At 40.5% G+C, this 13,774-nt stretch overlaps 1 protein-coding gene across 1 annotated transcript; it reads left to right on the top strand.

The window, feature by feature from the left end:
• Positions 1–210: 210 nt before the first annotated feature.
• On the top strand, positions 211–3,159 carry tmem53 (transmembrane protein 53). Its single transcript, XM_034104417.2, has 3 exons — positions 211–464; positions 636–739; positions 1,346–3,159. The coding sequence occupies exons 1-3, from the start codon at positions 410–412 to the stop codon at positions 2,045–2,047; spliced, it is 861 nt and encodes a 286-aa protein (XP_033960308.1). The 5' UTR covers positions 211–409; the 3' UTR covers positions 2,048–3,159.
• The last annotated feature ends 10,615 nt before the right edge of the window (positions 3,160–13,774 follow it).

Here is a 13,774-nt window from a genome sequence, read left to right as displayed (position 1 = left end):
TGAAATCAGGACTTTTACTTATAATAGAGTATTTAAAGGTCATATTATTTGTACTTTTCAAGTAAAATATCTCAGTACTTCTTACAACACTGTTTATTCCTGTCTTTAGCCTGTTTTGATTTTTTGGTGAACTACTGTATCTGGAAGCCATGTTGTTTTGAAGCGTATACAGAGGTGGCGCTATTGCAATGTTAGCTGAATGCCATCCACCCTTTTACAGCACAAAGAATAAGAAATGGGGCCGTTTGATAATGACAGTCCAGCAACCTGCCTGCAGTGTGTCTAATTTATTACACCGCTGTCTTCGATCATTATATCTATCTGTAGCTTTTTTATCAACCATTTACAATAGCCTAATGAACCGTCCGTTACCGTTAGAGAACAACAGTTGATACTTTGTCATACAGAAATGGCAGACGATGAAATAGATTACAATATCGTGTTTCCAGATGCGGCGACATCGGGTGAGCATAATTTATTATCACAGTTAGCTTAGCGTATGCTAACTTTTGTCTTACAAGAAAGGCGTAATACATCGAATGATGTTGTGCTGTTAGCTTAGCTTGGTAGCTTCCTTTAGCTCTGCTAGCTGTGGCAGCTTTTCGTGATGTTTATCGTCTTTTTTTCTATTTTAGAGAGATACTGGCAGGGGACAAAGGAGCCAGTTGTGATTCTGTTGGGCTGGGCTGGCTGCAAAGACAAACATCTCTGCAAATACAGCTCCATCTACAATGAACAGGTGAAAACTAGATAAGATGATACCATATCGGAGGTGGGAGAAGTACTCAGACCTTGTACTTAAAGGGGACCTATCATGCAAAATGCACTTTTGTACAAGTAGAAATACCAGAGTAAAATGAGTACTCTGTTACAAGTAAAAGTCCTGCATTATTTATGTTACTCAAGTAAAAGTAGAAAAGTATTAGCATCAAAATACTTAAAGTACCAAAAGGGAAAGTACTCATTATGCACATTTCATAATTATATATCATATGTGTTTATCAAAGCTGTTAAAGGTGGAGCATGTTTTAATTACTTTGTATGCTGCAGGGTAGCTTGTGCATTTACTCCTAGTGTAACTGAAGGTATACAATAAATATAGTGGAGTAAAAGTACACAATTTACCTCTGAACGGTAGTGAAGTACAAAGTAGCAAAACATTGAAATACTAAAGTTAAGTCCCTCAAATTTGTACATAACTACAGTACTTGAGGTGATCTACTTGTTTACTTTACACCACTGTACCAAATGCATTTTTATATACTGTTTTTATACATTGAGAAACATTGTCGTATTGTAGAAGTAGTACAACCTAATATACCTAATAATATATTATTTTCTTTAGGGATGTGTCACCATCCGCTACACGGCCCCCCTGAAGACGGTCTTCATCTCAGAGTCGTTTGGCTACAAGGAGCTGAGCAGCACGGCCCTCAAGTTGCTGGAGATCCTCTATGATTATGAGGTGGAAAACAGTCCTATTTTCTTTCACATATTCAGTAACGGTGGCTTCATGCTCTATCGTTACATCATAGATTTTTTGCACAATGACAAACAGTTCAGTTCATTGCGTGTGATTGGGGCCTTAGTGGACAGTGCCCCAGGTAGTGGGAATATTCGCGGGGCCCTGCGTGCACTGGCGGCCACCCTGGGGCCCAAAATAACACCCTTATTAAGGTACGTCCTCTTAGCCCTTTTCGCAGTGACTGTTTTTCTTTTGCGAGTCGTTCTGTACCCGTTGACCAAGTACATCCACAAGAACCACTACGACGCGGTGCAGGAGAAGCCGCCAGCCTGGCCTCATTTCTACCTGTACTCCAGAGCTGACCAGGTGATCCGGCACAAGGACATCGAGGTGTTCGTGGAGACCCTAAAGCGGAAAGGGGTCCCCGTGGACAGTTTTGATTTTGTTTCCAGTCCCCATGTCGGTCATTTGCGGGAATTTCCTGAGCAATATGCACTTAAGTGCCGTGATTTTCTGGTTGCTTGCATGAAAGAATTGGAGGGTACTGACAAACGGAAGAGACAGAGGATTCCAGATCAATAAAACTTAGGAGATAAGATTTCGCTTACCCTCTGTTAATCACAAAATTTGTTTTTTTTGTAGTGGTCTGAAAAATCAGTTAAAATGAGGCAGGAGGTTGTTTGCAAAACTGCTTGAATTGAGCAGAACATCTTGCAGGTTTTTCCGTCTTCGGGCACATAATTGGAAAATTCCACTGATTTGGTCTAGGTTTACTGATCCATGTCTAGAAACAACGTCAGCCGTATATAACATTATAATAATAATAATAATTGTGTGGAACAAAGACCTAATTCTGCCTTCTCAAATTCTTGCAAAAATCATAACACTTGTGAATAACAATACAAGCAATTGCTTTACACTGTAAATCTCTTCGGATGATTGAAATGGTATTTAATATTGCTGTGAAATGTGATGCATTGTATATTAGAAGTAGTGAGTCTAAAACTCAGGCTGGGTATTGGATATTAATAGTTAGTATCTTCTATTCATAACATTTTCAATGTGTTTATGGTTGTAATCTAACAAGTGTCATTGAAATAAGATCACAAGGGCGCTATGATGAAGGCAACAGTAAGAAATTAATGTTTTTTTTATAAAAAAAAAAAAGTCTAAATGCCTTTTGTCCAGATATGGTAGAATACTCAGCTCTAATATGTGATGGAAAAGGTGATTGACAATGAATGTATATGTTCAGCACAGCTACTGTTTTCTTAATTAACGGATGTGCCTTCAATAAACTAGAATGCTCATAGAAAGTTTCTCAGCCTATTTCTTTATAATTGTTCCAATCCAAATGTTTTGTATTTGGCAGTTTTTGGCACATACATGATTTTAATCAGGTCGTCAGTTTCAATGGATTCCATCGAAAATCAAGATGTTGAGTGTTAATGCATTTGCGGTAGGAATAAAATTAAAACACCCCCAGGTCGATCATAAAAAATACTGCTTGATATTGGATATTGTGAGGGGAGAAATGGTTGGCACTCTGGCTAATCATTGCCTGGTTTATCACCACTGAACATAGTCTGGGTTTACAGATGTGGTGTCAATCACAGTAAAACAAACATTCCTGATAAGAGTTCATTAAACCTTTGCTCATCCATGTTAGTCGATTTTTCTTAAACTTTTACTTAATTTAGTAAAGGGGTGTGCTTGTCATTAGGGTTGTGGGTGAGAAATTGTTCCAACATGAGATTAAAATGTTATTTTAAAAAGCATCTCGGCCTCTAAATAAAAGGTTAGTCAGTCTGCTGATAGGGAATTTTTAATGCTCAATGATATCATTTGAAATGTTGTCACCTCCATCAAGGAGGTTACTTTTGTTTCATTTCGTTTTGTCTCTGTCAACAGGATTACGAAAAAATACTGGCTCAAGTTTTACAAATCTTGGTGGTTATCGGAAGGGTGGATATATACTATGTGTTATGTTTCACTCAATTTAACATTAGAGATTGGAAGTTTGTTTTGAATGATTCGGAAAACTAGTTCCCGATGTCATAAACAACAAATTGGAAACGGGTCCAATTCTCTCTCCAATTTTTTTTTAATCTATGTTGTTGTACACTACGACTTAAAGCCCACGACTTGTCTAAGACAGAAGTATGGTTTCCCAATTCGAGATGGGGGGGCCATGCAAGAAGATAATGAATACACCGTTTGCCTTGCAGAGTTCCAGCTCTGTCATTTGCTTGTTTACGAACATATGTTGGTATACGCAAGCTTTAATTTTTGCATTTATTTGTATTATCACACAGCTATAGTCTAACTAAGCCCTTAACATCTCTTAAATCTTAAAGTGACCTATCATGCTATATTTGAATAATATATTGTAGGGCCATACCTATATAAAAACATGTCTGTGAAGTGTTTTTTCAAAATACCAAACAGTTCATGCGTTTTAGCCATGCCTCATTTTGCTCTATTTGCTCTATTCCAGCCCTGTTTTAGCAAGGGCTGATTCTGTGGCAAATGAGCTGCAGCTGACCACGCCCCCCTGCAAAGGAGGGGGGCGAGGCACAAGCGTCATGTTACCATGCTGTTACCATGCCACGCAACCTCTCATTCCCCTGATTGGTGGAGAGTTGGCCATATAGGCGGAGCACCCCGTTTCTGACGTCAGAACAATTTCAAATCTGGATCATTCTGTATCAGATCCATTGCAGCCCCAATTTTTAGAGATTTGGGTATGGAGGAAAAGAGAGAGGGTTGTGTTTTCTGACACTTGGTGAGTTCCCTGACACACCGGGGACACATATTCATGTATAAAAGACGTACAAAAGTGCATTTTGCAAGATAGGTCCCCTTTAAGTGATGAAAGTGTATGCCACCACTTTCTGCTATTGGTTATGAGGGCTGTTTTATAGGTTGAACTCTTGACTGTGTTCCTTTTGCTGATGACCAGAAGGAATCACTTTGTGCACGTGATCACTCGAGGGCTCACTAAAGGCACCACGTCCGAGGCGAGGTGTTTTTGTGACCTCATACCCAGAAGCAGATCAAATGCAGCCATTTCCCCTCCACTCGTCATGAGACATCAGGGACTGTTTGAAGAGCGCTGCTCTGAATCGGACCAGCAGGGATGGTTATTGAATGTCGACGACATGTCAGATTTGACATTTGGAAGAGCGAGTGGTTGGCATTTGTCTCTGCGCCAGGCCTGGTCCTGGCACTTCATGTATCATGTAGAGCTGCTCGGAGGAAAGGGAGAAAGAGGAAAGTTTACATATCGGCACAGACAGATGAACATCGCTTACTGGAGTGCATATGAGACGGGCTGCTCAATGACGGAGCAAGGCCTCAGTAGTGGCCTTGTTCACTTAAAAAGTTCTGCATAAAAGCTGTTATCTTTGGAAACTTGTCAGGGTATGAGTTGGCAAATTGGAGATAACATATCTTGGGATTAAGAAAAACATATCCGATCATAAATAGACACTTTACTTTTGTGGCAAAAATACTAGATACATACTACAATGAAAAAACTATCCAAACAATATCAAAAACTTTGTAAAGGACAACAACATGACAATAACTACATCACTTAACAACAGAATGTATCTTCTTTGACAATTGGGGACATATGGCTTATTTGTAAAGCCAACAGTTATAGAGCAACATATTTTATTTGGAGCCTTGTTTGTGTTCGCCTGATGAATGCAATTCAAATAATGTAAAAAAAAAACACATTAAAGCATCAATTATAACTTTATATTTTTACTTTAGTATATGCCTAGCTTGTAACGTACTTTTTCTACAATGTGATATTGCCGATGTATCTTATTTAAACATCTGAAAAGACCTACATTGCACAAATAAGTATAATCTACAATAAAATATCCATGCAATTTAGCCAAGTATCCCATATCCAAGACACTATCGTATTACACATAGGCCTACAGTGATTAATCAAATCTATAAACACAGTAGCCACCTGACACACTCGGAGGCAGATACAGATATCTGAGTGACATTTTAACAATGCAGAGACATTGATATTCCTGAAGAGGGCAGCATTGACTCACAGTTCCCATCATGCAACATGTCACCGAGGCCTCAGCTGAGCATCACTACGATTAGCAGTGGGTGTTTTATTCCGGGCTCCTCAGGGATGAAGGCTGTGAATCTTAAAACGCTGCTCCTGTGCAGGATTGCTCTGCTTTGAAATAAGAGTAAGTAAAGATTTTAGTGCTGTTTTTTTGTAGCAAGAAATAATATATTCATATTCCCAATGATGGGGTTATTAATGTGATTAGCAACAGTAGCTACTTCCCTAAAATCCTACTTTCTCTTTTATGGATTTTTCCTCACATTTCCTTGGATACATACACGAGATAATGAAGCATTGTATCAAAGTTAAACGTGAGAAGGAATCTCTTCTGTTAAGGATGGGAAACTGAGGAAAGAAAAGAGAATAGCTCGAGGATCAATGGATGGGAAGGAAACGTCATAACCCCCCCCCCCCCCTTCTCTCTCAGAAACGCACTGAGAGAAGAAATTACCCCATGGAAGTTAATGAAGTCTCACAAGTTGATGAGGAGAAAATTGCGGCGAAGAGGGGTCAGCGCTTTCTCTTTAGCCTTTCCCTCTTCCGCGGAAAACGTCTGCGGTCAAGATCCATACTTTTAGAGGACGCCAAGCACTCCAACGCAGAGACGGAGTGAGAGAGATGGGGGAGGATGGGAAGGGGGGCGAGGGGGGGGGGCACCAAGATTAATGGTATTAAGTGGTGGCACTTGGCAATGCGGTAACATATCGTCTATGTTCTCTATTCCACACTGATAGTTTCATAGACCTTGGCTTTACACATTGACTTTTAGCCGTGATTTACAGGATTCAAATAATCCCGATGGCTTTTCATCATCGCAAGGCCTGCGAGAGTCTTCAGCCAGTGCCAGTTTTTATCAGGAAAGACAATCAAAAAACTTAAAAACGTGCCAATGTTTCCTGTCTGCATTTTGGATCTCTGGCTATCATGCAACGCCCAAACATGAACTTTCTTTCTTTCAGAGATGCGATTATACTCCGCAACCATTTCCTCTCTGTTTAATGTCACTCTTGCTCGAAACATTCTTCTTTTTTGTATTTATGTACAAGTTGACATTTTGGATGCTTCCTTATGCTTCCCTTTCTAGACCATTGCATGGAGAAGTGCAGTATTTTATCTGACAGGCGCACACAGTCACAGATAGGATCTAATGGCAAAACTCCGTGCCTCTTTCTCCGGTGATTTGAAGTGATTTTGTATAATGTTTGACATTTTGATTTTAAGTCTGATATACTGTGATTTTATGGCCAATGATGAGGATGTTTTTGTTTGCCCTTTACACGCTTGTTTGCGAAACCTCTTCAAGAATGTATGGTAATGGGAAAACGTTTTTTGTAAGTTAAATTTTGTATTCATTTTTTAGATTTCATAGCTAGACAATCTGCTTTTTCACTCCTGTAACCTTTATAGTCCTCCCATTGTCATCTCTTCACACACATACACACACACACATCCATCCGGGTGTGTCATGCTGTATTATTTCCAGGCGATACACGTGAACCTCGACTTTCTCTCCGGCTCCACGGGACGTGCCTTGTGATCAAGTTGAGCGGGGAGCCGACAAGAAGTCACTCAAGTCGCCCTCTCTTCCCTCTAATGAGCAAAGTGTCTGGTGCAAGCCGAGTCCGAGACGGCATGAGAGCCCCCACACACACAAGTGCTCACACAAAGAGGAACTAATGCGTCAATGGGATGAAATCCAGAGGATCAGGACCAAAGTCCCGTCCGCCTTTGAGTAACTTTAAAAGGTCTCCTGGTGTTTTGGATTGAAGAATGAAGAGCAAATTGATGCGTGTGTCTGTGTGTGTGTGTGTGTGTGTGTGTGTGTGAGAAGGGAATCGGCTTGCTGGACCAGACAGGGAGCCGTCATCAAAATCTCCCCATGTCTATCTCAGCCCTTCAGCCCTCTACTTAAGACCAAAAGAGGCAGAAAAAAAGGCGATGGAATGTTAGATAAAGGGAGGGAGGAAGACAGAGCTACATAGAGGGAGAGGAAGATGGAGAGTGAGAGGAACAGCAGTGTAGAAACCCCTCAGCATGTGTGCAGCCTCTCTCCCATCGTGTGGTGCAGCAGGATGCCTCTCAGCCTATTCAAAGCGAGTGTGTGAGTGGAGGAGAGTGTGTGTGTGTTTCTTCACAGATGTCCTTGAACAGAACCCCCTCGGCTCTGCGGATCCCTGCTGCCACTGGAGAACATTTGACAAGCAGCAGGCTCTTATTAGAGCGCTGTCAAATTAAAGGTGTGTGTGTGTAGGTCTGGGGAAGTGTGTGTGTGTGTGTGTGTGTGTGTGTGTGTGTGTGTGTGTGTGTGTGTGTGTGTGTGTGTGTGTGTGTGTGTGTGTGTGTGTGTGTGTGTGTGTGTGTGTGTGTGTGTGTGTGTGTGTGTGTGTGTGTGTGTGTGTGTGTGTGTGTGTGTGTGTGTGTGTGTGTGTGTGTGTGTGTGTGTGTATTTCAGAAGCTCTATTCAGAGCCCTGTCAAATTAAAACTACCAAACAAACTGTGTGTGTCACACAGACAGGCCAAGATGCGTGTGTGATGGTGGTGGTAGGCCTTGGGCTGCTTTGTCTGTGTTTGTTTGTGTGTGTACGAGTGTTTGTTTGTGTGTGTTTGTGTGTGTATAAGAAAGAAAGAGAGAGACACTTGGATTTTGTGCATGCATCATTCACTTGTTTGCAATAAACACACATTGGTGTGGGGGAAGAATCTAATGAGGTGTGTCTAAAGGTAAAACAGTGTCACACACACACACACACACACACACACACACACACACACACACACACACACACACACACACACACATTCCACCTTGGCATAGAGTTCAGTCTGTCTCCATTCTAATAATTTGACATGATTATGCAGGAGGTCTAACATCCAACACCACAAGCTCTTGTACAAAAAAAAGGCAATCGTTACTTTACAGGATAATACATTACTTATGTTTATTTGGGAAAGAATTACTTCATCAAATATTCTGGCCACTAAAAAATGTACATAACACAAGGGGATGAAATAAATGTGGTTAGACAGACAAAGATGGGAAGCAGGAAGAAAGCTAGCATGGTTTGGCCAAGAAGTCCAATTGTGCCTGCTAGCTCCAGCCTCATATTTTGAATACAGATAAGAGAGTGGTATATATCTTCTCATCCAACGCTTTTTAAGAAAGTGAAAAGGTGTATTTCGGTAATTGTCAAACTCTTCCTTTTAGGGCTCACAAGCCATGGAAAGGGGGAAGGATGATAGCTAGAACTGCGATTAGGTAAAGTAAGCCATGTAATGAGTTAAATTTAAGAATAATAGTACTAATTTGAAATACTCCAACCTGTGTGTCCATGTTTGCTTACCCCAGTGTATATGTGTGCATAGTGTAGTGTCTGTACATTACAGAAGACTGTGCTAGTGATTTAACTTTGCCTCCATTAGCAAAATGTTATGATTTATGCAGTTGCTGGCAGACTCATATCTTAAGAAGTTTTTTTTTTTCCTTTATCTTGTAGCCGGGAAGCCGATTCATCTTTAAGAGTGATGAAGGGAGGTTGCTCTCTATGCAAAACGCATTAAAGCTAAATGAGGAGTCTATTACTCAAATCTGGCTGATAATCCGTTAGCTAAAGACCCCTGGCCGCTAACTAAGCAGATTAAGATATGTCATTGCCACCGCGACCAGGATGACAATAGCACACTACTTATGTCCGACACACACGCGGTAACACCTTGCTATAAGTGTATTGTATGAACTCACACTTCTGCTTGGCATTCTGCACGCACGCACACGCACACGCACACGCACACACACACACACACACACACACACACACACACACACACACACACACACACACACACACACTCACACTCACACATGCACATTATGGTCAGTTAATCCCATACTTTCTCACACACTCAACACACACACATCGTTCACGCACCCACCACTTATCTACATACAGTGTCTCCTTGCCAGCTCACTTCATAGAATTAATTCTCTCCTCTCGACCCACTCTGTTGCGCTGTTGGTGTGTGTGCATGTGTGTGTGATAGGAATGCACAGGGGACTCATGAAGGGGCCGTGTTTGTATGAACACGGACAATTCATCATGGCTTGATTAACATACAAGATTTTTTATCTCCGTTTCTCCCCCTTTTTCCTCTTTCCCTCTCTTCTCTCTGTGCTTTCCTCGGGTGGTGATAATTAAAAAAATGATGTATTCCACTGGTTAATTGACTGATATCCTTGGCGCAGAGTTCTATAAATGCAGGACATGTGACGTGATCATCCAATTGGACATTTCTTAACATTTGGATGCTAACACAAATATAAGCAGTTAAAATAATCCTGAATACGTCAAACACAGCCTCTTGTATTTACATTCCTGTCGTGTTTATGTGGTGATATCAATGGTTACCGAGGGAACAGCAAGTGTGGTTAATACTACAGCAAACACTCCTTAAGTAGTGAAAACAGAGGCCAAAATGCTTCAAATAAGATAAAAAAAAATTGCGAATTTCACACATTGCTTCCTGTGAATTTCTTGTACTTAGATGGCGATTTGAATCAAGCACGCAAAAGGATCTACCAATACGGAAAAACATTTAAGAAGTAATTGCTCAATGTAAACAAAATGAAAAAATGCAGACTGTAAATAGAATCAAAAATGTAGTTTGAGTTTATAGAAAACTTGAAAATGTTGTATGATTTTTACTTCGGGATGTAAAAAAGTGTGGACATCGAAACAACATCGGTTGCACAGGCTGCAATGTCAAAGGAAGGAAACCCCAATATTATTTGTTTTACTACATGTGTCTGCCCAGCAACCGTTACATCCCATCTAATTGTAATGCTTTATAGATATTATAAATACATGTTTACTAAAACTCTTAACGTCCATCAGAGTTTGACTGAGCCAATAATTATGACCTTTTCTTCTTGAGCCATCCACTCCATGTAGGTGTTTGCATTCACAAGCAGACATCTGTATTGGCATCCCCAATAGGTAATTGAGGGCAGACTGTGCCCAGTGTTGTACACATTGTGACTAAATAGGCGTTGTGGAGCCCAGCTGCAGACTGTAGATGGCCCAGGGCAGACATCAGTGTCCACATCACTCCAGACCTTGGAGCTGGTTGACCTGTGCTGGGCCTGTCTTGTTTCCAACGACCGTTTGTTACTAATTAATGGACTGGAGCCCATTCTCCAGCGCTGAGTGCAACACAAACCACATGCATTAAACATGACCATGCCTCCCTCTGCTGCCAGAGCTGGGAAGACAGAAAGATGGAGAGAGGGAGGGAGAAAGAGGCGACAATAGAGAACAATATGCACCTGTAACGCTTCCCAATTACAGAATACACAAATAAAACAAAAATTCACATCGGAAATAGATTGTTGCTGCTAAACAGATAATTCAAGTATCCGGTATATTGTCATATGTTTCAAACTTATATCAGGAAGATGTTTAGGTCCTCATTTCAACATAAAAACAACCATTTGTATGAGTTGTTGGCTATTTGCCCTATGAATATGTTTTCTCACTTTTGTAAAACAACTATATTATTTAGCTAGCTTGAAAAAATGTATGGTTTCGAGAAAGGTCTTTTGAAAAGACTGGACTTGCCCTTTAAGACTGAAAGCCTTCTCGGTGGCCATCATCTCACGCGCACGTACACACAGGAAGCGAAACACACACACTGTAACACACGTTAATGCATAAATTGCCATTATCTGAGCTGCCGCCGGTGACAGAAGCGCCCCCACCAAGATCACCTCAGCTGACAAAAGTTAATTTGCACTAATGATGTTTTACTCCTCTCATTACCTTAAATCATCTCCTTCCCCTCCCTCCCTTCACTGCGGAGAGGGATGCAAATAGAAAGGTGCAGAAAGAGAACCGACAGCCAAAGTGGAATAAGTGAAACGCAGTGAGATGCACTGTGGCCGGGAGCGCAGTAAGCAGTTTGTAATTGTTATTGTTCCCGATGAAGTTGATGTTCGTCCGCACTGCACTAAACAGCTCTCCCTCCACTCGCTGTTAAATATTTTACACCATCGTATAATTATCAAAGCTACTCAAGATAATTTTTGATGGAAGGCATGTGCACTCTCAAGTGTTTTTACTGTACAGCCCGCCGCAGCCTTGTATTTATGTTGTAGGCTTAAGTGGTGGACTTTGTAATTATAACAGAGTCTGGGCTTAACAAGTGTAGAGTGTTTAATGTGTAAATTAGCTTTCTTATCATGCAAGTTTGAGTATTATTGTCTTATGACTTAGGGTAATGAGCATTTTGTTGAGTTTTGCCAAACTTCTTCATCTTCAAAGCTTTGATTACTGGTCTAGCTGTGCAGGTGTCTCTGCATTACTTGTTTGCCATCTCCATTATACTTGTATTGTTCTATAATAATGCAACTTAATCATGTTTGGGTGTGGAGTTTGGAGACCTTTTACAACTCCCAGTATTGCTCTGTTCAACTCATACGAAAGAGGACAACCCATTATTCGTTTAGGTCAATGCAAGGCCTTAAAGGTCCCCTATTATATTGTTTTTCATCAATATATTATAGGTCTCAGATATACAAAACTGATTCTCTGTCTTTCTGCAGATCCGATGAAGTATAAAATATGTCTACCGTGAGTTATGTGCTAAGTGCGTTAGCACTCTTTCGCTTAGTGCTAATTCAAAGGCTCGGCGTTAGACTTGTGTTTCGTTTCGGTAAAAATGGTTCATATTGTCAGTTAGCTGAGTTTCTTCCCGTTAAGTTGGTATGACACATTCATAGTTTGTTAAATGTTAAGAAGCCCTCAGACGCATGGGCGTAGGAAGCATCCTGAAAGTGGGGGGGACATTTTTAAAAAATATATATATTTCCTGTATTCTGGTGCATTTTAACAGGTGGTTTGATACTTTTATGTGGCTATACTAGCATGAGGAAAATGATGGGTACATTTTGTAATTTCATCCAGTAGTAAAGAAAGGAAACATATTTGATTATTGATTCAGAGCCGTCTTTGAATTAATAAAAAGCAGTTTAAATGCCCATTTTTTGTATAATTATATACAACAATACATATTTGTTAGTACATTGAGAGATATTGTTGTGGAGAGTCATTTATATATAAATCGCAAAATACATTTGTGAATCCTTCTGTGAGCATTTATTAATATTGAGACTGATCTGACTCCATACAGATGTGAAGTTCACCTAGGAATGGTATCATTGACTTAAATGTTGCTCTTCTGTCTATATTGGTCATATGATGCCCCTTGACTGAAATGTTTCCTGTTCAATATCCCCACTGATTTCCTTAACATTCTGGGATGAGAGTCCACATCACAATTTACTCTAAACTGTCATTTCCCTTTCATCACTCACCTCAGCAATGGACCTCTCTCCACTGTCCCTGTGTTCTGCCTCTGACTCACTCTCAAGCTCCTAGATGTCAAGAGAGGTGGTGAAGTGATCATTATGTATTGAGCAGTATACTCTTTCACATTGAATCATAACAAGTCATACTGAATGTAACTGACTCTAAAGTAAGTCCCAGTCTGTGACATTGGACATTTTGAAGACTCAAAGCCCCAAGCAGTGTAATATTAGCTAGTGTAATGTGCACAGAACATAAATAGTTAACTGAATACTGGGATGGAAATTGCCTATAAGCACTCAGTAAAACATAAACACACACAACAAGCTTCTGAATGACAAGTATAATTAAAACATAATGCACTTACAGAGAGATCGGGTTATTCATGTTCCCTGTTTACATGATAAATACTAGTAACCTGGCATTTCGATGCCTTTTCTCATCTAAACTATTCAGTATTTGTATCTCTCTATCATGACATAAAGACGAAACTCCTCTCCAGAAGTGAGACGCTTTTGCCGCCATCACTGTTAACTGATTAACTGCTACCAGCTGATGACTTACTTTCCTCTTCTTGGAAAAAAATGTTCTGATGTCCATGTTGTCTGGGAGAGAAAACATATCAAACCAAGAGATCGTCAGCTTTGATTTTCGCTGTATTAACCATTTCCTGAACATTTGGTGTGTGTGTGTGCCTTACCTCCGCTACCGGCATCGCTTCACACAACAGGTCTGAGCTGTCCAACTATGACAACACTCCTTGAACATGCGCGCTATGTGAGAATCTGAGCCGTGAAACTGCCTTGGTACAAAGTAGCAGTGAACACATGGTACGGAGTTTTATT

The sequence above is a fragment of the Pseudochaenichthys georgianus genome, chromosome 17, assembly GCF_902827115.2.
Source record: "Pseudochaenichthys georgianus chromosome 17, fPseGeo1.2, whole genome shotgun sequence".
NCBI lineage: Eukaryota > Metazoa > Chordata > Actinopteri > Perciformes > Channichthyidae > Pseudochaenichthys > Pseudochaenichthys georgianus.
The sequence above is the reverse complement of the archived record's forward strand: the minus strand, read 5'-3'. Positions and strand labels throughout refer to the sequence as shown.